At 40.5% G+C, this 23,794-nt stretch overlaps 1 protein-coding gene across 2 annotated transcripts in view; it reads right to left on the reverse strand.

Moving 5' to 3' along the window:
• Positions 1 to 11,741: 11,741 nt before the first annotated feature.
• The window catches only part of LOC145354910 (ATP-dependent RNA helicase with zinc finger domain-like), a 377,450-nt gene continuing 365,397 nt past the window's right edge, over positions 11,742 to 23,794 (reverse strand). For both annotated transcript variants that reach the window (XM_080206535.1, XM_080206534.1), the window contains 2 exons: positions 17,118 to 17,370; positions 11,742 to 13,203 (listed from right to left, as the gene is read on the reverse strand). In XM_080206535.1, coding sequence (XP_080062661.1) covers positions 12,914 to 13,203; positions 17,118 to 17,370 — 543 coding nt within the window. In that variant the 3' untranslated portion in view covers positions 11,742 to 12,913. The remainder of the gene's footprint in view (positions 13,204 to 17,117; positions 17,371 to 23,794) is intronic.

Genomic DNA, 23,794 nt, shown 5'->3' on the forward strand with positions numbered 1-23,794 from the left:
GATCCCTGAGGCACACCACTCGTAACTGCACTCCATGATGAATATTTACCATCCACCACCACCCTCTGTCTCCTATCTGATAGCCAATATTCTTTGGAACTTTGAAGATTAAGCAGTTTGGTGACGTTTTAGAGATATCAAGGAGAACTGAGTTTTTCTCTAGATTCCCTATTTCCATTGATTGGCAAATCTAGTGCATAATATAATTGCACGAAATGTGGCAAGCTGCACTTGCAAATACACTCGTGCAGGAGTGTAGCAACAATAGAACTGGCTCAAAAAAAGGTATCAAATATTCCTGGCTATAAGGAAAATCATTAGGAAACAAAAAGAGGAGTGGTAGAAGCATTGATGAAGGAGAATATGACAGTGTTGGGGAGAGGATGTCTACAGGGTTCAAGGTCAGAATTTATTTGGTTGAAGGTAAGAAACAATAGGGTTGCTATTACACAACTGGGTGTATGATATGGTCCACCAACTAATGTGAAAGATATAGAGTAATTTTGCAGGGAAATTACAGAGACGTGCAAGTATTGATAATAATGAGACTTCAATTATCCTAATATAGACAGGAAAATAATAACATGAAGGACAGAGAGAGAGGAGTTTGAAGTATGTTCAGGAGAGTTTTCTTGATCAATATGTTTCTGACAAAGTAGGAAAGAGGCATTGCTGAAAATGATTCTGGAGAATGAGATGGATCAAGTGAATCAGAATCACTGATTGTACATTTAGGGAGCAGTGATCTTAACATCATAAGGTTTAGATTAGCAATGGAAAAGGACAAGGCCCAACCTACTAGAATAAAAATAATTAATTGAAGGAACACCAACTTCAGTAGGTTGAGAATGGTATTAGCTGAATTGGATTTAAAGATGGGCAAAACTATAACTAAACAATGGGCTGCCTTTAGAGAGGAGATGGTTCAATGAAGCTCCCCAAAGGAGGAAAGCTATCAAAAGAAAAGCTGGAGCTTCTTGGATGAAAGAAACAGACAGAGAATAAGATGAAGCAGAAAAGGAGCATATATGAAGAAGTCAAGCTGTAATACAAATGAAAACCAGGCTGAACATAGAAAATTCAGAGGTAAAGCAATAAAGGAAGCAAAAGAAGTGGAAAATATGAGAACAGAATGGCAGCTAGCATAAAAGGGATTTTAAAAGTCTTCTGCGCTTTTATTTCTAAAATAATAGATGAGTGACGGACCATTTAGGACCAAGAAGGGGATCTAAGCATGGAGGCAAAAGGCACAGCTGAGTTGCCGAATGAGTAATTTGCAAAATAGAAGCAAATTACTGCAGAATCTGAAACCAAAAGAGAAAATGCTGGAAAATCTCAGTAAGTCTGGCAGCATCTGTAAGCAGAGAAAAGAGCTGACATTTAGAGTCCAGATGTCAAAGTTAAAAGGCATAGAGCGCGGTAGATATTTGTACTGCAGGGGGAGGGAATGAAAGATGAGTCATAGCCACAGAAATCAGGAAAACCAGCTAATAGTTGTCCACAGAGAGAATAAAGGGTGTGAATGCCAAATGGCAGAGAAGCTAAAATGAAGATGTTGGGATTGGGGTTAGGGTTGGGGTGGGAGTGGGGAGGAAAATGGATAGGACAGAGGCAAGATTTAGAAAAGAAGCAGCAAAGGGGGAGAAAAGGTAAGGGAGGGGGAGGGGGTGGGGGTGGGAAGAAAATGGATAGGATAGAGACAAAAATTAGAAAAGTAGTAAAGGAAGAGAAAAGGTAAGGGAAGGGGCATAAAGTAGGGAGACAGAGTGAGGAGGGGAAGAAAAATGAAGAAAGACAATAAAGAAATAAAAGGTACAGAACAGTAAAAAATTAAATAAAATAGAATGAAAACAAAGGAGTCGAGGTGGGGTAGAGCAAATCATCTGAAGTTGTTGAATTCGATGTTGAGAGCAGAAGGCTGTAAAGTGCCTAGCCAGTAGGTGAGAATGCTGTTCCTCCAGTTTGCGTTGAGCTTCACTGCAACATTGCAGCAAGCTGAGGACAGACATGTGAGCATGAGAGCAAGGTCATGTGTTAAAATGGCAAGCAACCAGAAGGTCAGGGTCCTGATTGCACACGGACTGAAGGTGCTCAGCAGAACAATCACCCAGTCTACGCTTGGTTTCTCCGGTATAAAGAAGACCACATTTGAGAGCAGTGAATGCAATAGACCAAATTGAAAGAGGTGCAAGTGAAACACTGCTTAACCTGGAATGAACGTTTTGGATCTTGGATGGTGAGCATAGAAGAGGTAAAGGGACAGGTGTTACACCTTCCGCAATTGCATGGGAAGGTGCCATGGGTGACCAGAGGGGTATTGGGTATAGTGGAGGAGTGGACTAGGTTATCCCAGAGGGAATGGTCTTTGCGGAATGCTGACAGAGGGAATGAGGGAAGATGTGTTTGGTGGTGGCATCATGATAGAATTGGTGAAAATGGTGGAGGATAAGTTTTGCATGTGGAGACTGGTGGGGTGAAATGTGAGAACTAGGGGGGCTTTATCGTTGTTCTGGGAGGGAGGGGACGGGTGAGGCTTGTGGCACGGGAGATGGACCACACTCTGTTGAGGGCCCTGTTGATAACTGTAAATGGGAATCCACAGTTGAGGAAAAAGGAGCACATATCTGAAGCACAACTTTGGAAGGTGGCATCATCGGGATAAATGCGACGGAGGCGAAGGAGCTGGGAGAAAGGGATGGAATCCTTACAGGATGAAACGTGTGAAGAGCTGTGGTCCAGATAGTTGTGGGAGTCAGTGGGCTTGTAGTGGATATTGGTAGATAGTCTATTGCCGGAAATGGAGACAGTACTTTGGAGACAGAAAAGGAGATAGTACTTTGCATTTGTCTTTACCAAGGATGAAGTTGTCGCCAAAGTCATATTAAAAGAGAAGGTAATTAAGATACTGGATGCTATAAAAGTTGATGAAGGGGAGATATTACAGAGGCTATTGTACTAAAAATTGATAAGTCACCAGGATCAGATGGGAAGATGGTATACATCCAAAGATGCTGAAAGAAATAAGGGTGGAAATTGAGGAGTTACTGGCCATAATCTTCCGATCCTCCTCAGATACAAGAGGGATGTCAGAGGACTGCTGAATTGCAAATGCTGCACCCTTGTTCAAATAAAATATATGGATAAACCCAACAATTAGAGGTCTTTCAATTTAACCTTGATGGTGGGAAGGTTTTAGAAAAGATCTTCAGGCACATCGTTGACGGTCACTTCGACTAGTGTGGATTATTAATGGAAAGTCAACATTGGATTGTTAAAGGCAATGGTTTGAGTTAATGGTTAGAGTTACAAGGAGAGGTTTGATGGATGGGAACTTTTCCCCCTGGAGTGTAGGAGGCTTAGTGGTGATCTTAGAGGTCTTTAAAATAACAAGGGGCGTAAATAGATAGATAGTCATCATCTTTTCCCAAAAATAGGGGAGTCTAAAACTAGAGGGCATAGGTTTAATGTAAGAGCGGAGGGATACAAATGGGTCCAGAGAGGCAATTTTTTCACATAGAGTGGTGAGTGTCTATATATAGCTGCCAAAGACAGCGGTAGAGACGGGTATTATTTTGTCTTATAAAAAGCATTTAGACAGCTACATGGGTAAGATGGATATAGAGGAATATGGGCCAAATGTGGACAATTGGGACTAGCTTAGTGGTAAAAACGGGGCGGCATGGACAAGTTGGATTGAGGGGCCTGTTTCCATGCTGTAAACCTCGATAACTATAAATCATGTTAAATAAACTTGTTTATTTCTAATGATGTAACAGAGTGTGTTGATTTGGATAATGCAGTTGATGTGATATATAATCAACTTCCAAAATGCATTTGATAAAGTGCCAGCGAAGTTGAAGCTCCTAGAATAAAGAGGGCAGTGGCAGCATCAATACAAAATTGGCTGAGTGACAAGAAACAGAAGTTACTGGTGATTAGAAACTAAAATTGCAATTAATGTCAGGCGGAATAAAACAATATTTTCAATTATGATCTGCAGGTAGAAAATCAGGAATAGGTTAGGCCTCTCGGAGCCTAGATTAGCAGATTAGTCAAAGCATCAAGATTAGGCTGCTTTGAGAAAGTTCTTCACCAGTTTTCACAAGAAAGGATCACAGGACTGTACAATCTTATAAACACAATGATTAGGCCAATGGGCTAAGCCTTGAATAGCCTCCCATCACACTTCTATAATTAAGTAAAGAAGAATGTTGTAGGAAAAATTGGCGACATAATATCGAGTGCTAATGTGCAGTGATTGCAGACATTAAGAGGATTAGGAGAAGCTCTATGCAAAGTCTAATGTCAGTGCAAATAAACGTGAGGTGAGCATGTAGAGTGAAGCAATGCATTTTGTAAAATCCATGATTCAAATGCGGTCAAAATAGAACAGAAAAGGAATTTCAGATAATAAACCACCTTCAGTAAACATCTCCACTGAATTACATGAGGAGCAGACTGTCAATATTTCACAAACGTATTTACAGATGAACATAACCACTGAATCTGGGGATTACCATTGACCAGAAACTGAACTGGACGAGTCATTTAAATACTGTGGCTACAGGAACAGAGGCTGGAATACCATGGAGAGTAACTCATCTCTTGAATCCCCAAAGATTGTCCACCATCTACAAGGCACAAGTCAGGAGTGTGATGAAAAAGTTTACATTTGCCTGGATGAGTGTGGCTCTAACAATATTCAAGAAGCTTGACACGATCCAGCCCACTCGATTGGCACCCCATCCACCACTTTCAACATTCACTCCCTCCACCACTGATGCACAGTGGCTGCAGAATGTCCTATTTACAAGATGCACTGCAGAAACTCACCAAGGCTTCTTCATCAGCACCTTCCAAATCTGTGACCTCTACCACCTAGAAGGACAAGGTCAGCAAGTGCATGGAACAGCACCACCTGCAAGTTCCTCCCCATGTCACTTACCATCATGACTTAGATCTATAATTGTCATACCTTCACTGTTGCTGGGTCCAAATCCTGCCACTCCATTTCTAAGAGCACTGTGAGTGTATCTACAAAACATGGGCTGCAGTGGTTCAATAAGGCATTTCACCACTATGTTCTCAAGGACAATTTGGAATGGGCAATAAATAATGGTCTACCCAGCAACATCCACATCCCATGAACAAATATAAAAATACTCTATTCATGGCAACTGCTATCTTAAAAAAAATTTGCAAAGAATCTACCTCATATTTTGCTCACTTCTTAGCCTTTTCAGTTTGCTTTCACACCATTTACTGTCCATTTTGTTGTCTTCTGATGCCACCACTGGTGTTGTCGTCCATCCTGTTGAGGTTCTGCTGTATATCTTTTGTCAGTGTGCTGTCTACCAGTATTCAGGGATTGGAGAAGAGGGAGAGGAGGTCAGAGGGGTCAGCGCAGAGTGTGGCTGGCATGGGAAAGAACATTGTGAAGTGCCAAAACCTCAGTCTCTAAATCAAGCTGAACAACTGTCAAAGACTTCCTCCTGACTGACAGCAAAGGCCGTTCTTTCAGCTGTGGTTCAGTGGGTATCTCTTTCACCTCTCGAGTTAGAACAGTGTGGAGATTTGAGTACATAACTCAAGCTGACATTCCCAGTGCAGTATTGAAGGAGTGCTGCATTGTCAGAGGTGCCAAATTTCATGAGAGACATTAAGTGGTTAAGGCAGGTGGCTGAATATTCCCTTCTCAAGGGTAATTTAGAATGGGCAATACATACTGGTCTTACCAGTGATGCCCAGATCCTATGAACGAATAATTTAAAAGGAAACAAGACCCCATCTATCTCTCAGATGTACAAGATCCCATGAGACTATTCCACAGAAGAGCTGGGAGTTCTCCTTTGCATCATGACAAACACTTATCCCTTAAGCAACAGCATTAAAACAAATATCTGGTCATCATTGTATTGATACATGTGGCAATTTGCTGAGCTTCCCCAGCACTGGTTCCCCATTCTTATGATAGTGACTACACTTCAAAGGTACTTTTAACGAAAGGCCGCAGACCAGAAATGTTATCTCTGCTTCTTTCCACAGATGCTGTCTGATCTGCTGAGCAATTCCAGCATTTTCTGCATTTATTTCATATTTTCAGCATCTGCAGTATTTTGCTTTTGCTTCAAAAGTACTAAATTGATTCTGAAGCGCTTTGGAATGTCCTGACTTTGTGAAAGATGCTACGGAAATTCAGATCTTTCAAAAAGCAGGGAAATAAGGCTTTTATGCTTCAACTCTGACATTTTCACTCTGACACTACTGATTGGACCTAAAACAGATGGTTGTTCGAGGTGAAAAGGATGTTGCAGCTCCTATTAATTACAAATTCATTTAAAAGGTAATCCAGTGGAACCGTCTGGTGCAATACGGTATTTTATAACTGCAAGTAGTGCTGTAATAAGAGTAGGTTTTAGAAGGGGAAAACTGATTATCTGAGTTTGAAATGTAGGTGATTGAACCGCTGATGTAGGAGGGGTGAACAGTCAGAGTGATTTATGGGGAGCTTTGTTCGATAGCTAATGTAAGAGTATTGCCATGCGCATTGATGGTGGCGAGGGAAAGAGAAAGAAAGTCAAAAACTATCAGGCTGATTAAGAGAAAAGGATATTACCTGGGTGATTTATGAACAGATTGGTGCTGTTTGATGATCTAGGGGAAGAGATCCTGGATAAAGTGCAAATACATGGCATTGGCAGACTGATTTAAGGAAACAACAAAGCAGTGCCAATGTGACTAAGGAGGGGAAAACAAGGCAGTGCTGATTGCTCTGAGACTGTCTTCACTTCAATCCTTCAATAAACTGAAAATAATTTTTTCTCCAATTAATTTCATGGAAGTCTGGCATTGGGCCTGATTGGCTACATTAGCACTCTGATGTGACCTTATCTTCATGTTCTCAAGGAACAGCAGAAACCTGACGAGGGTGTGGACAGCAATCTTTTGCTGGCTATAAGGTACATTTCCAAGACTGTTCGTCTTGACATGTTCATCCGGCCACTGTATGAATAGTTCTGTTTATATTCCCCCAATTCACATCACAAACATGGGATTAAATTCAAAATGTTTCCTGCCTGCTCCCATTCACGCTATCTCATCAATGTTGCTACCAAACCTCTCAAGAACGACATCTGAACAGCCAACAACTTCAGGCATAATTTTCATTAGAGCTCATTGTTTGTGCATGGATCCATGCTTAATTACAATATTCTACTTCCTCTTGGTGGCTGCACATGGAGTGTAAATTTTTAACTCTATTCTAGAACTACTCATATGGCCGCATGAAATAGCTTTACCCCATTTTAGCCAAGCTAATGGGCCTTCTTTTAGGCTGCACGTCTTGAGCAGCCTGACTTTGTCAGTTTCTCCCTCTGCCTTGACGACAAATGCAAGATTACCTTTGTTAGGCATGAGATGCGGTGAAACCCAGCTGTCACTGAGCAGAATCGACCTGCCTTTTTGTGAAGATTTTGGTTTATTTAACACAGCTCAGCTCAAAGCACTATTCTCAGTCAACTCCTTTTTATAGCTTTCGACCTTTTATCAAGGTTTATAACTGCCAGCTGCACTCAAAAAAAATAACAGGCTGTCACATAAAATAACAACCAATTGCAGAGGCTGATTATTTTTGAGTTTGACCTCCTCTTAAGTTTGTTATGAGCAGAAAAACAATGACAAACTTCGCAACGTATGTAACAATTTAGCCAGAGGCTATTGAATCACAAATTGTGCCTGATTTGAAGGGGCAGCTACCAGGGTGAAACAAAACATATATGTCAGAAAGGAATTCCATTCACTGTTTAACCTGAGAGAAACATTTTAACTACATCATTGTAGAATTTGGGGGGCCCTCCAGCAGATTGGGTTGGCATTGATTTACAGACCAAATTATTTTTTACTGTTAAAGAGGCTTCAGGCTTTTAATTCCTGCAGCAGCAGGTAAATGTCTGCCCCTCCAAAAGAGGTATTAATAACATTGCCTGAATTATTAAATTGAATCTGATGTCAGAAACCATTGTAGCACTGTGCTATTATATTTGTGTTTACACCTGAATGGGAAGTTTAGGCATTTGCATCAAGTGTTGCATTTTCATTTGTTTAAAATTCACATGACTTTCCCTAAGGAAGCTCTGATACATTTGGTATTTGGAAACAAAGGGGGAAGACAAAAGGATGGTTACCAGGTCGATGTGGCTGCACATACAAAGACAGTTGAACACACCATTACCCTCCAATTCAGATCTATAAGCCGAGAAACACTTAGCACCTTTATAGACTACAATTCATTAGAGAAGCTGTGTTAGAATTTTTTAAAATCCAATTCAATCAATTCAAGTCCAATTCAGATTCTCAACAAGTGAGACATTCCTGATCCAAGCTGACAAGACAGGGCTGTTAACTCCTGTCTTGGGCTTGGTCTGCATGATCTAAGCTGATTGGAGTAGGTATAGCTCCTCCTCCGAGGCTTGATTTCATTTGCATCTTAGCCAAAAGGCCGAGATGCCGCTTTTAAAAATTGCTTCAAATGAATCTAAAATGTAACCGAATGACTTCAACCAAGTACAGCATGTCAATACTACATCTGATCTTAGCCAAAATGTCGATGTGCTGGCGTTGGACTGGGGTAAACACAGTAAAAAGTCTGACAACACCAGGTTTTAGTCCAACTGATTTATTTAATAGTAAACTCACAAGCTTTCGAGGGGACTCCCTCTTCGTCAGGTGAATGGAGAGTTCTGGCCTCGGACAGAGGATATAAAGCACAGACGTGTGTAGGACGGTCTCAACAGGGATCTTGGGTTCATGTCGCACTATCTGTAACCCCCGTGACTTGCCTGGGTTTGCAAAACCTCACTCACTGTGCTGTCTGCAGACAATACACATCTCTTTAATCTGTGATCAGTGCTCCTTACACACACATTGTCAGCCACTTTAGGACTTGAACAGCAGGTTAGGTGTAAAGATTCGCATTCTAATCAGTAATCTCTAAACTGTCTGTGCTTTATATGCTCTGTCCGAGGCCAGAACTCTCCATTCACCTGACGAAGAGGGAGTCCCCTCGAAAGCTTGTGAGTTTACTATTAAATAAATTGGTTGGACTAAAACCTGGCGTTGTCAGACTTTTTACTGTCTTAGCCAAAATGCCAAGAAGCAATGCTGTGTTAGAATTATGTTGCATGCCATTACCTCCAGTCAAGTTTCTGCTTCAGCAATATGCGCCCATCCACATTTCACAGATATATTAACCAGGTGACTAATACCTTTTTGCTAGTGCTGGCAACACAGGGAAGGGTCCTCTGCTTTTTCCAAAATGGCATGATTTCTCCAGAACAAAGCACTGGTGATTGTATTCATGTTATCTAATAACATCTTCATTAAATGCAAATATCTTTAGTCCTTGAACGTTGGTTTGTCTCCACATCAGTACAGGATCATCTTGGTTGATCTGCTCCGAAGACAAAAGTCTTGATATCTTCAGGTTAAGACAATCCACTGCATTTCCATTATTTCACCCATAAAAGATCAGGATCCAAACTAATGGCAAAAAAATACTTGAGCACAGACAGAATGCAGTGTGTGCAATCGTCAGAGCCATCATTGAAATTATTTTTTAAAAACATTGCCTAAATTATTTCGAGCCCATACCCAAGGTGATTTTAAACAATTTGATAGTTCATCTCATTATTTATTGGTAGGCTCTCCTAAATTGGTTCTTCAGAGCTTCTTCTCCAGTGTTGATAGTTCTTTAATAGAGGTTTAGATATCCATTTTTCTTACATTCAGTTGGTGTGGTAACTAACGGTTCAGTTCTCATTTATTGTTAAAGTATAAATTTAAAGTTGATCAGGTACCACTGCAACACAGACTCTGCTCATCACAAATTTGATACAGCAGGTGCAACATATAAGTGTGACATGTGTTTTCTGATAATAGTTGACCCCTCATGATGTTGCACTTGGCCAGTCAAGATCAAGTGCTGGTTCAAGCAAGGTTAGATGGAACCAAGGCAGGGTGAGATAAACTAATAAACAGTTTAATTATATCAAGGCAGGGAGAAGGAAGTTGAGAGGGAGGGGGTATAGAGGAGTGGTGAATTCAGGGGTAAGATGGGAAAAGTTGCATAAGGAGGGTCACAGATAAAGGAAGAGAGGAGAAAGGAATATGGAGAGGTGAAAGCAGGGGAGGAGGACAATGGGAGGTGGTGACAACACGACAGAGGAATGCAGCAAGGAGTGGTAGGGCAGGCAGTAGAACAGAGTAGAGAAGCAAAGGCACAGCAACAATGTCTCCAGCTGGACGTTACAGTGGCCATAACACTAACAGAAGGGCCAGAGCTGTCCTGTTCCAAATCTCTTTCAGAATGCAGAGTTAATAGAAACAAAGTAAGTCAGTGTGGGATACTATGAGAGTGTAGGGAAAGGTTGGCCTAGATTCTAAACTTTTTGATGCATCTTCAAGTGCTCAACAACTGGATAAGTGAGATAGTAGTGGGCCATAATAATCTGCATTGAATAATTTCAAGGACATAGAAGAGTAAAAATATCTCATCAGTTATGGGCAATTACAGTTGCAATGACTCATGACCAAGGTTCAGCAGAGGTTAGTTGAAAGCTTTACACAGGGTCGAAGAGCAAAGCATTATGCTTGAGTTATTGAGAAAAACCATCCTGAACTGGTGGGCACAAAAAAGGGTCAATATAAGACTCTGTTGAAGTGCAGCAAAACACCTAAACTATTGAGAATTTCATTTTTAAAATGATCAGTCTTTGTTCTACTTTCCTTATAGTCTAAAAGTTCAGGAATTTGAGATGTACCTTTTGGGACAATTGGCAAGTCTGCTATTCTCAGAGAGAAACAATATTGAACCTAGGTGACGGAAGTCAGTTATAACTCTAGCTCATAAGCAAAATAATTAATTGTATTAGAAACTTGTATCATAGCACTGCCTACAAGCATATCTAGTACTGCAGCTACGATGGTTACTTTTATATCCATCCCCCCCCCCCCCCCCCACGGACACCAAAATTCCCCACAGACTTGGAGAAACTGCTCTCACAGACATTGAGAACTCTCATGAACAAGAATGCAATCCCCCCTTCTCACTCACACACACACACACACACACACACACACACGGCAACTTTCTACCCCCACCCCCCATGGATAAGGAGAACCCTGAAATGGAGCTCCCCACAGGGCCTCCCTGGCAATGCCCTGGGTGTGGTCACCCCTGCTGGTTTTTGTTTTTGAAGTGATTTGTTCTAGCATGACATCACACCAGCTGGGTGGGAAGTTACGATGAAGTCAGAGGTAGCAGCATCAAGCCTGCTACTGTAAAGTTAATTCATGCAAATCAGGGTCACACCCTTCCTGGGCATGAACTGGAATGTGTCACAGGCCAATAAGGAGGGGGGTGCTCATTATGAGATCTTGCTGGGGAAAATTCCATTTTGGGCCTCTCACATGATTTAGCGGCCATTAAAGGATTGGCACCTGCAGTCAATGGGGCTGTTAGGTCACAACCATAATGGAATATTCCATGATTAAGTTTTGTTCCTTAACAGCCCAAGATCTGATTAGTGTCAAATCAAAGCTTCAAATAACTTATACCTTTTTCCCCCATCTCCAACTGAAAGTTGCATGAAGTTATCCATCACACGATTACTCCTTAGGTTTTGACATGGCTGTTTGCAAGACTTCTTAACTAAAATAGAAAGCAGCTTTTGTTTTTTCACCAAAATATTTAATTAGTTGTTTTATGTACAATAAATAACAAAAATAGCGGGAACTTCGCCAAAGTAAAGCAAGATCAAAATGGACAAAATCAAATATTTTTTTCTGCACAGCTTGTTGAAGTGAAAAGCTTGAGCTGTCAGTAGATTGGAAACATACAACTGCTGGAACAGTTTTGAATTAGGCTTTTTGTGCAACAGAGGAAAGTAAAATTCAGAGGAAGGAGGTCATTACCATTTAAGGTAGACACCATGCGGTTTAAGAAATCACAGCGTAGCTTAGCAACTGAAAAATTACAACAGTCACAAATGCTGAACGCAGTCAAGGTTTTTTTTTAAATACCATATTAAATACATTACTACATAAAGAGAATTGAGAAACACTACAGATTTTGGGTAATGTCAAATATATAACTTGGACATTGAGGTTCAAAAGAAAAGTGAAAATGCAAAAGGTCAGAAGTGGCAGTGCTAAAAGCTCATCACTTTTGCCGTATCATATCTTCACGATGGAAGATGATATCACAGCTTCAATGGAGCATAATCTTCCAGTAGCACAAATACAAAGCTCAGTGAAAAGAGGTTTGTAAATTTAGAAAATAACCAAAAGTTTAAATATCACTGTGTTTCTCTTGCAATGTCATTCTTGATCTCTCAAACACTGATTATTTTAATATTAATGGGCTTAGCTTCTCTCTCACATCAATTGCAACAGGTTACCAACCATGCTTTTTGTGAATATGGCAGAGTGATTATGAGAAGTGTGTTTGGCTTTCCTCTATGGCTGGAGGAGGGCTGCAGTCACAAATCACGCTCATTTTAATACAAAAACCAACACCAGCAAAATGAAAAGTATAAATAAACTTTGGTACAACAACATTTCCCCTCCCAAAAAATACAAAATAAATAGAACAAACCCCACAAAAACTCACAATACTTATTTCAAAAGAATTTATCTGGATCATGTGCAAATAAGCAGAGATGAAAAGCTTTTGTAAAAAGAACTTTTTCACAAATGACACCTTTCTACATGTCCAATATAGCATCTATAGAAATCTTTAGGTGCACACAATAATATCTTACAAAAAAAGTTCTAAAAAAAAGCAATAATGTCTCAAAAGAAAACAATGAGAAGTGCATCATAAATGAAACCATGTGATCATAATCTGCTACTTCAATTATTCAAAATAAGAATAGTAGCCACTGTCGTTTAAGGATGATCTCTTACTCAGGTCCTGCAATATAGAAATAGGATCAATAGGCTTCCTATCTGCTTCCGAAGACAACTTCAATCTGGTCTTGGGTGGAGCTCGAAGAACACTGGCGTAAGAGGCAGTACCTTTGCCTTCTGCAGACTTAGATGGACTCTGGTATTGAAGTGGGTTGGACTGTGAGAGAGGGTTTACATTGGAACTACTTTTATTACAACCAGCATCCTCCTCAGTCTCAAAACCTGGAGAACCATGTCCTAAAAAGAGAGATAAATAATAGGCTGATTCTATGTAAAAATGTAAATTCACCTAAACTTTTCTACACATGATCAATTTTAACATTTATTTATTGGGTGGCACGGTAGCATAGTGGTCATTACTACCGCTTCACAGCTCCAAGGACCTGGGTTCGATTCCTGGCTTGGGTCACTGTCTGTGTGGAGTTTGCACATTCTCCTCATGTCTGTGTGGGTTTCCTCCGGGTGCTCTGGTTTCCTCCCACAGTCCAAAGATGTGCGGGTTAGGTTGATTGGCCATGCTAAAAATTGCTCCTTAGTATCCTGAGATGTGTAGGTTAGAGGGATTAGTGAGTACATATGTAGGGATATGGGGGTAGGGCCTGGGTGGGATTGTGGAAGGGGCAGACTCATTTGGCCAAATGGCCTCCTTCTGCACCATAGAGATTCTATGATTTCTGTAACAGATTTAATTGTCCCCCTCATTCCCTTTCTTGACTTTCCTACAAGATGTACCATCCCCAAAGCTGCCATTGACCTATGCAAAGTCACTCAATAGTATCTGGGGGGAGCAATAAGCATGACTTGGTTCCTTTCAAGGCAGCTGGATCGTGTCTGCTAGGGACCCCATGTATGGTACAAACTTGTATCACGTTATTTGGACACGAGACATACTGGGTGCTCCATCCTCACAACATGTTAAGGGCTATTTGTTGCATCAGATTACAGCTCTGAGGATAGATTGATGAAGACTGAATTTGTAGGTCCATGAGTATAAAAGCTTCAGGAATTATCTAATTTAAGTGTTTTAAAATGGTTAAAGAGTTTGACAGGGTAGACAGAATGTACTGCTCCCTCTGGTGGGGAAATTAAAATTACATTGGGATGATGTCAGCAAACACACAAAAGAATACTGGAATTCTCTTTCCCAAAAATCTGTTCAAGCTGAAAATGTTAAAACTGAGATTGACAGATTTGTTAGGCAAGGGTGTTAAGGATTACTCAACCAAGGCAAACAGATCGAGATACTGATCAGCCAAGATCTAACTGAATTGCAAAACATGCTCCAGTTGGTACTGTGTCCAGTTCTGTACATCACACTTTTAGGAAGGATTTGAAGGCTTGAGAGGACACAGAAGAGATCTACTAGAATAGTTTCAGGAATGTGGGATTAACATGTGGATAGACTGAAGAAGCTCTCCTCTGAGCAGAGAAGGCTAGCAGGAGATTTGATTGAGGTGTTTAACATCATGAAAGGTTTAGATAGAGTGAAGGAGTTAATTGTTTTCAATAGCTGAACAGTTTAGAAGGGAAGGATAAAGATTTAGTATAATCAGAAAAGCAACCAAAGACTATGTGAAGAAAAATATTCTTACACAAGTGGTTAGAATTTGGAATGTATTGTCTGTTGGGTAGTGGATGTAGTAAATACAGATTGGACAGTAGCCTTCAAAAGGAAATTGGATGAACAGAATCATAGAATGGTTACAGCACAGAAGAAAGCCTTCAGCCTGTTATGTCCGCGCCAGCTCTAGAAATTCATCCAGTCCCACTCTTTTGCCATTATCCTGGAGATATGTAATTTTTTTCTCTTCAGGTGCTTACCTAATTTCTTTCTGGAATCCTCGATTGCATTTGCCTTCATCACACTCACAGGTAGTGCATCCAGCTCTTAACCGCTGACTATGTAACAAATATTTCCTCCTGCGGCTGTTGCTTCCTTTGCCAATCACCTTCAATCAGTATCCCTTGTTCTCTCAACATTGCTGCCAATAAGAATAGATTTTCTCCATCTACTCTGTCTAGATCTTCATGATTTTGAACACTTCAATCAAATATCCTTTCAACATTACCTTCTTTAAACTCCAGCTTTTCCAATCTATCCAAGTAAGTGAAGTTCTTTATCCCTATAACCATTTTTGTAAATCTTCTCTACATCTTCTCTAATGCCTTCACATCTTTCCTAAAGTGTGGTGTCCAGAATTGGACACAATACTGGAGTTGAGTTTGAATCAGTGTTTTGTAAATGCTTAGCAAACTTCCTTGCTTTTACAATGTGTGCCTCTATTTATAACACCTAAGATCCCATATGCTCATTTAACCAATCAGTGTATGGCCTATTGAAGTTTATCACTACCCTCCTCACAGCTCCCAATGGTTCCAAGTTTTGTGTCAGCTGAAAATTTTGGAATTGTGCCTTGCATATCCAAATCTAGACTATTAATAAAGGTCAAGAAAAGAAGTGATCCTAATACCAATCCTTGCAGAAACCCACAAAATACATTTCGCAAGTCAAAAAAAACAACTGTTCACTACATCTCTATTTCTTGCCACCTAGCCAATTTCGTAACCATGCTACCATTTCTCTTTCATGACATGGGTTTTGCGCTTGTTGATAAGCCAAATATGATGCACTTATCAGATGCTTTATGGAAGTCCATTTACATCACCTCAACCATATTACCCCAAATTAACCAGTCGCCTCAACAAAAAAACTCTCAAATTAGTTAAATACATTTACCCTAATAGTTCCCATGTCTTTCCTTAATTAGTACATATTTGCCTGGGTGACTGTTAATTTTTTCCCACATTATCATTTCTAAACTTTTCCCACCACCAAGGTTAAACTGACTGGCCCTGAGTTGTTAAACCAATCTTTTATTGAACAAGGGTGTAACGTTTGCATCCCTGTATCTTAGGAAGATTGGAAAATTATGACCAGTGCCTCCTCAATTTTCCACCTTTACTTCCTTCAAAATCCTTGCACCCATCTGATCTAACTCTGGTGACCTACCAACTTTAACTATAGCCAGCCTAAATAATACATCCTCTGTAACAATTTTTAGCTCATCAAATGTCTCAACTATCTCCTCTTTACTAAGATTTTGGCAGCACCTTCTTCCTTGGTAATGACACATGCAAATAGCCAATTCAGTACCGAAGCCATGCGCCCCTTACTTCCATGTGTAAAATCCCCTTTGTGGTCCCAAATTAGCCTCATTCCTCCTTTTACCACTTTTTACTATTTTTATTCCAATAGAAGACTTCAGGGTTCCTTTTTTGGGTGGAATTTAATTATCCTCAGGAGGGAGCTTGGAGATGAGAGGGGAGGGTGCATAATGGAAGGGAAGTTGACAGCAGGGGTGCGGAGTGCCTGCTTTCCTTGGGAGCGTATATCACACAGGGAGGCCTCCCAGTAAAGCTGGCAGCATACCAGGCTGAGTGGGATGGAGAGAGAGAGAGAGAGAGAAAGAAAGGGAGGACTGTCCTAATTTAGCCTATGGCCAAAGTATGGACTTCCAACAGCAATGTCTTCTACCCTTTCTCCACATTGACATACTCATTGCAACCTTTTCCTAAACTGATTAATTATTAGTTGAATCAAATGCAAATGAGCACCAAGGAAAATTGCTCAAAAAATAATCCTGACATGTGTTGAAACAGTAATGACCTATTTTGCTTGCTCCTGGTTCACTGTAGCTCCTTTTCTTCTAGCCATATCTCACCTTCTATTATTTCATGAACTATTCAGTGCAACAACATTGGCTCTCGCTCAGAAAAAACAGTAAATATTTCAATAAAAACAAGAAATGCTGGGAAAACTCAGCAGTTCTGGCAGCAGATGTGAAGAAAGAAATAGGGTTAATATTTCAAATCCAATTTGATTATTCTTTGGTAGAGTTCAAAGTCATATTAGACTGGAAACATTAACTCTGTTTCTCTCTCTACAGATGCTACCAGACCTGCTGAGTTTTCCTGGACATTGTTTTTGCTTCAGAGTCATAGAGCAATACAGCACAAAAACAGACATCGGCAGTATTTTACTTTTGGTTTAGTCATTCCATTAATATAGGTCATCACCAGTACTAAATTGGCAAAGAAATCATTTAAGAACATTAAAAGGATTCAGTTATAACAAAATGAAATACAAATACCTGTTAAAAACTGCCCATTGTAGATAATTCTTTCTGGACTCAATGCAGGGGACTGGACATTGCAATTGCTGATGGTATTATAAAGCTCTGTATCCGGGTCTCCCGCCAACTGGTTGGTTGGGACAGGTGATAGCTGCTGATCTGGGCTGCAGTATGGACTTGGTCCCTGACTACTTTCCATCGAGGATGCTCCCAGAGGGCTGGACGCAGAATGCCTCTGGTACAGTGGTCTGCCTGACACTCTGACTTCAGCCTGGAGAGGGGAATAAGATAAAGTATGCAATCAAAGAAAACACTTTAATAGAAACTTAATGAAGCAGCGCACTGTACAGTATGAGCATCTCAGTGCTACAGTAGAGAATATTTTCTTACTAACAGACGATTTTAAGCATCAAACATACATAGGCCAGCTAATTTATGGCTACATTTAAAGAAAGTTTTACTCTGAGATTAGTCTGACCATAGGTATTTAGAGAAAGTTTTGCTCTGAGTTCCGTCATTAAAAACTTTTAAGGCATGTGCATGTGTATTCAATATGGTTGCATTTATCTGAAACCCATAAATATCTATATTTCTGTTTGGTTGTCTTAGAGGCCAGAACAATGTGTCTGGAAAGTTGATTGAGTCATAGTCAGGCTTCAAATCTAACAATGCTAGTGTCATTGAACAGTATGACTGAAGAAGGCGTAAATCATGTGAGAATGGTGATATGGTAGAACGTGTAACGTGGAACTGTAGTTACTTTGTGAATTTACCACGTATTCTGCATTGTAATTATTGTTCTCCTTGGCTGGTAAAACAAAATACTTTATACCCTAATTAGTGGGTTAATTATTTCATTGAGGTTTGTTTCCCCTTCTGGAAGGGGTAAAAATTTATTAATTCAGAATGAAATAGCCAAGTTCAAGTCTACAACGTTAAGAAAATATTAATTATATAGTGTGTCTGTGATGCCTGTGATGCAGTACAGGGTGTGGGGGTCTTGCACTTAAAGAGGACTAATTCATGGCTGTGGGGAAATGCAGGATCAGGATGATGGACAAAGATATTCCTAGTAAGAGGCCCAAACGCTGGTCCTGTGTGGAGAAATGGTGGGGGAAGTGGGGGGGAATTAGAATTTATGGTAGGAGATGTAATGTGTAATCACCCAGCCATACTAGTAAACCTGCACACAGAAGCAGAGCATATCCTGGGCTCCAATTTCATGCATAAATGCAATTTATCATTTGACCCACAAACTACTGTGTCTGGCTGATGGCTCAGACAAACAAATGAGGCACTGACAGAGTTGGCTACAGGGAGATATACAAACAGGATTTGTACAGTTGGGGAATTATGGATTAAACCGGCAGATATGACCAATGACTTGGATTATTGCAAAGCACACACTCACTTTCGCAGGGCACAAACCTGACTGTGGCCACATGACAAGGGAGGTAGTCATAGAGGGCCCCGATCCAAAACCCCAAAAACAATAAGGATTTTCCAAAACAAGCCGAGAGCAAGGTTGCGAAAGAAATTGCCAGCCTACTACAACAGGGAATCATATGCTCTGTAATTTCAATAAACAATCCACCAATTTGGCCTGTTAGAAAAGCAGACAGCTCTTGGAGACTGACAATCAACTATAAGGAATTAAATAAAACAACCCCACTAACAACACCAACATTAGCAATTTGTAGATAATAAAAAAAGAAAATGCTGTAAAAAAACTCAGCAGAATCTGCGGAAAGAATAGAGCCAACGTTCAAGTCTGGATGACCCTAAAATCATTTACCCCAGGTACATGTGATTCACCCCACCAGATGCAGGTGAATGTGAGGCATACCCCAATAAAAGTATGATATTCAGGTGCAACAACCAGTGGGCAGTGTACAGGAAGGTAATCGGGATCTCAGAAGAACCTGACCATGGGGAAGCATAGAAGTCTTGGGTGATTGGTGGGGATTTTCAAATCATAGGTGTCTCAAGTTAGGACTTAGCCACCGGTCTAGAAAAGGGACTGGAATTCAGACAGCAATGTCCTGAGAAGCTCATAGAGAAGAAATACATCTTAGATTAGGAATGGGCTGAAGGAGCCATAAAGGCACCCCTTCCCATTTGTCCTGAAGCCAGCCCAGGATCTCAGAGCAGATTGGTTTTGAAACACAACAGAAAAACACTGACAACATCCACCACAAATTGTTAACAGTGAACATTAATAGTGAACATTTCTAGCACTCAGTTATCAGAGTGGTACCCACCCCAACTGAAGAGATTATACCCCAACTTGAGCCATAGGACTAGAGGCAGGGACTGATGAGGATAAGAACAGACTGGAACAAAGGAACGCCATAGGAGAGAATTAATAAATGACTTAGAAACAGCTTATGGGGCAGGGGTATCGACCATCAATGCCCTTGATTTGGGCAACAAAGTTAGAATCCTAACCCGACAAGTTAAATAGGCCTTGGACAACATAAATAAAGACAATTGGCGAGATGCCGAGTGGGAAGCGACTGAGAATGAAGCCAGTAACCATATGGTAGCGGTTTTAGAGGGGCACTCTAAATGTATCAACCAAATAACTAAAGAAAAATAGAGGATGATAGCAGGCCACAGAACCGGACCCTGCGTAGCATGAGGCAACAGAGGGATCTCTGCAGGGGGGAGGCAAGTGGAGGGGGGTGATCAGCAGAGGAGAGGCTGCAGAGAGGGTATAAAATATTGACAGGGTATGGGAAGGTTGTGCAGAGCAGCTCACTGAATAAACCTGAGTGAAGCTCTCAGGTTTTCAGACTTTGACATTTAGAATTTTGTGCCAATTATATTTGTGTATTCCCCAATTGCAGCCAGACTCCATGGAACCATGTCTTGAAAGGAGATATGTTTACCCAGGATGACCTGGTCTAACCTCATTGGGTATTGTGAACCCTCCCCCTCCACCATGTGACCTCATTGGCTGAAAGCCAGAGAACATTCCAAAAAGGCTCAGACATCTGGAGATGACGCCCAGCAAAGACTCAATTGGTCTGCTCTGACCTGCAACCCATGATGACAGAAGAGTAAGCTGAGATGCACCTTCGTACCAAGTAGACCCTGAGTTCATCTGTCAACACAAACTCAGTGAATAGAAGCCAACAGCCTGGTCAAGTTCACCAGAGTGGATAGCATCTGTGATTTTCAGGCAATCAGCTAGTTTTGGGAAAAGTTAATTTATTGTGCAAGAGTCTTTTTTTTTAACTTGCCAGTGTTTTAATAAAACTAAGTTTGAACCATAGTCCTTTGTTTGTCTTATAAAGTAAGAGCACCTGGAGCAGCACAGTGGTTAGCACCACTACCTCACATTACCGGGAACTGGGTTCGAATCCTGGCTTGGTTCACTGTCTGTGTGGAGCTTGAAGTTCTCTCATATCTGCATGCGTTTCCTCCAGGTGCTCCAGTTTCCTTCCACAGTCCAAAAATGTGCAGGTTAGGTGGATTGGCCATGCTAAATTCTCCCTCAGTGTACCCAGACAGGTACTGAGTATAGTGACTGGGGGCTTTACACAGTAACTTCATTGCATTGTTAATGTAAGCCTACTTGTGACACTAATAAATAAACTTTAAACGAAACTAAACATGTTTTTTGAGTAATAAACTGGTCAAAGTATCTGTATAGAACATTTCACAGGCAATATCACAACACCAACTAACCTTCCCACAAAGATTTTCATTCTGGCTCTCCCCAGGTGCAATCCATTTTTCTTGACTAGTTTCCTTCTGCCACAGAACTGATCCCAACATCTCAGAAGGCTTCTTATTTCTTCAAAGATTGATTATTTTAGAAATCTGTACTGATTGGCTATGTTTTTCCAAATATTTAATAATTTCATCCATAATTCTAATTTCTAATCATTTATCAACAGCTGATTAATTGGGTTTACCTTGCCCTCCTTTGTTCAAGAACAGATCTTCAGGCACAATTTTTAATTCCATAGAATTTAAACAGCTTTGATTTCTCCTCTCACCACCCATTAGTAAACAGTTTTCCCACTTTATAAGTAGTGGCATATTTCCCAATACCTCATTTTGGTGATACCTGATTTCTATTCATACTTCCACAACAATTTGGAGATAAGTTGGCTGTCCGAGTTTACCCTATTTGCACACACTCAAAATGCAGGAGGTGGGGGTTGCTATGTAGCCCCCAGTGCATTCATACAATAAAACAGGGATAGAGAAGAAAAGATTCACAAGGCAAAGATCACAGAATAAAGAACTGCTCCTATTTCTTATGTTCTTATGTTATTTCAAATGAGTGTCCAGAATCTGAGTCCAACAGTGTATTCTTTCACAGAGATCGGCAGGCTTCAGACTGATGCTGAATAATTCACATTTTTAATGATAGGATATGCATGGTTTTGTCTTGCAGGCACTGGTACAGAAGTTCCAGTAGAGACAGTGTAGATGACAACATTCTGATAATAGTACTGAATAATTGTGCTCCAGAACTTGGTGCTCCCCTAGCTAAGTTCTTCCAGTACAGTTACAGCACTGGCATCTACACAGCAATGTGGAAAATTGCCCAAGTACGTCCTTTACACAAAAACAGGACAAATCCAACCTGGCCAATTACCACCCCATCAGTTTACTCTCAACTATCAGTAAAGTGATGGAAGGGGATTATCAACAGTGTCATCAAGCAGCAGCGGAGGGGATGGCCAAGTGGTATTATCACTAGACTATTAATCCAGAAACTCAACTAATGTTATGGAGACCCTGGTTTGAATCCCGCCACAGCAGATAGCGGAATTTGAATTTAATTCAAAAAATAAGAGTCCACTGATGACCATGAAACCATTGTTGATTGGTGGAAAAACCCATCTGGTTCACTAATGTCCTTTAGAAATGGAAATCTGCTGTCCTTACCTGGTCTGGCCTACATCAGACTCCAGAGCCACAGCTTTGTGGTTGACTCTCAACTGCCCTCTGAAGTGGCCACCAGTTGGGTCAATTGCTACGAAATCGCAACAAAGAAATGAAACTGAACGGATCACCTGGCATTGACCTAGGCACCAGAAAAGACAATGGCAGAACAAACTGCCCTGTCAACACTGCAAACATCTGGGGGCTAATGCCAAAACTGGGAGAACTGTCTCACAGACTAGCCTGAGAAAATCATTCTCACAAGATCATAACTCACAGATAATACCCCAGGCAGCACCATTATCCTCCCTGGATATGGCCTGTACCACCAATTTTTAAAATTTAGAAACCCAGTTTAAGATCAGGGTCCCATAAAGCAGGATACCAAAAAGGGTAGACAGGACTATAAACAATCAGGGATTAACTTGGGCTTTAGAAGCATGTAGATCATAGAATGAAAAGGTAGAGAGTTTCAGAGTACGAGTGTACATCTGAGAGCAGTAAAATACCGGCACTGGACTTGCAGGTTTTTAAATGATCTCAGTGCAGTTTCTGATGCAAAGTCACCTTTACTATAACTGGTGATTTTGTAACTAACTTCCATTTGAAGCTGAAAGGATAAAATGTCTGAATGGCTCAGATGGAGCCTATCGAACTGATTGCCTTCTTTAAAGGTTAAGTGCTATATATCATGACCTTCTCAAAGAAAAGCTGGCTGACATGCCGCATTGTAGAAGGAAACCTTTTCTCTTAAATTCAAATAAATGTCAGTTTTTTTAAAAAAAGTTTATTCTCTGTTGTCAAAGCTTTCAAGACAACCCAGCTGAATTCTCATGAATGCAACCCTGATATCAGGAAATAACTGCCTGTTCTGATCCACATAAATCATTGCAAAGTCCTATGTGAATATCCTGATAGTTAGTTTATACACAAGTCTAGTTTGTACAACCCATTACATTCTTCAATGAGCATTTATCAATCAAACCTTTGCTACCTTTGATTCAGACAAACAGCACTTCCCAGTGAGATGTGGGTTAAAGTGGCTGGCACTTCTAATTACAGCCTGGTAAGTATTGTTTAAAAGCAACATTCAATTCTCAATGGGAAAAATATCAGCAGTAAAATGGTAATGTAGCACTCAGTTGTGTATTTCCATTTAACGTGACATCTTCACTACTGCAGCCAATGTCTCAATAGCTGCAGCCTATAGAACCAAATAAGGCAGAGGACATAGGGAATGATACATGGATGCATAAGTGGGCAATCATAATCAGCTTGTCTGAAGCTACAGATATGTGCTGATTTTGTCACTTGCATTAAAACATCTGAATTAAGTATTTCCACTGTCTCCTTGCAGTTTAACAGCAGTAATCTTACTAGCAAAATATCTAACTCCTTGCTGCCATTAAGCAAAAAAAGTAAATAACAAAGATATTTAAATGCTACCATTCAACTTTATTCTTAATGAAGGGAGATCTACAATTCCAGAAATTTTTAGCAACTTTGGGGGGAACAAGGGAAGGGAATGTCATAATTTGCATTCCCAATAATGATCTGCCAAGAGTCACCTAACTACCTCAAATTTGGTGGTCTTGATAGATCCATTGAAAATAATGATGTGCAAAGGCTGTAGGGAACAGAAGTAAATTGTTTAGTTTCCCTTGGTATCACTAACTGAAAGCTTAAAAGTAATTTTCCAAAGCATTGCCATCTGTTTCTCTTGAGGGACAGCCTCTCTATAATCATCACTGATCTATATTGCATATGAGAGCTTCAACCTAGACCAAAAA

Source organism: Carcharhinus amblyrhynchos, chromosome 18 (assembly GCF_965287045.1).
Source record: "Carcharhinus amblyrhynchos chromosome 18, sCarAmb.v2.hapA, whole genome shotgun sequence".
In the NCBI taxonomy this organism is placed as follows: Eukaryota; Metazoa; Chordata; class Chondrichthyes; order Carcharhiniformes; family Carcharhinidae; genus Carcharhinus; species Carcharhinus amblyrhynchos.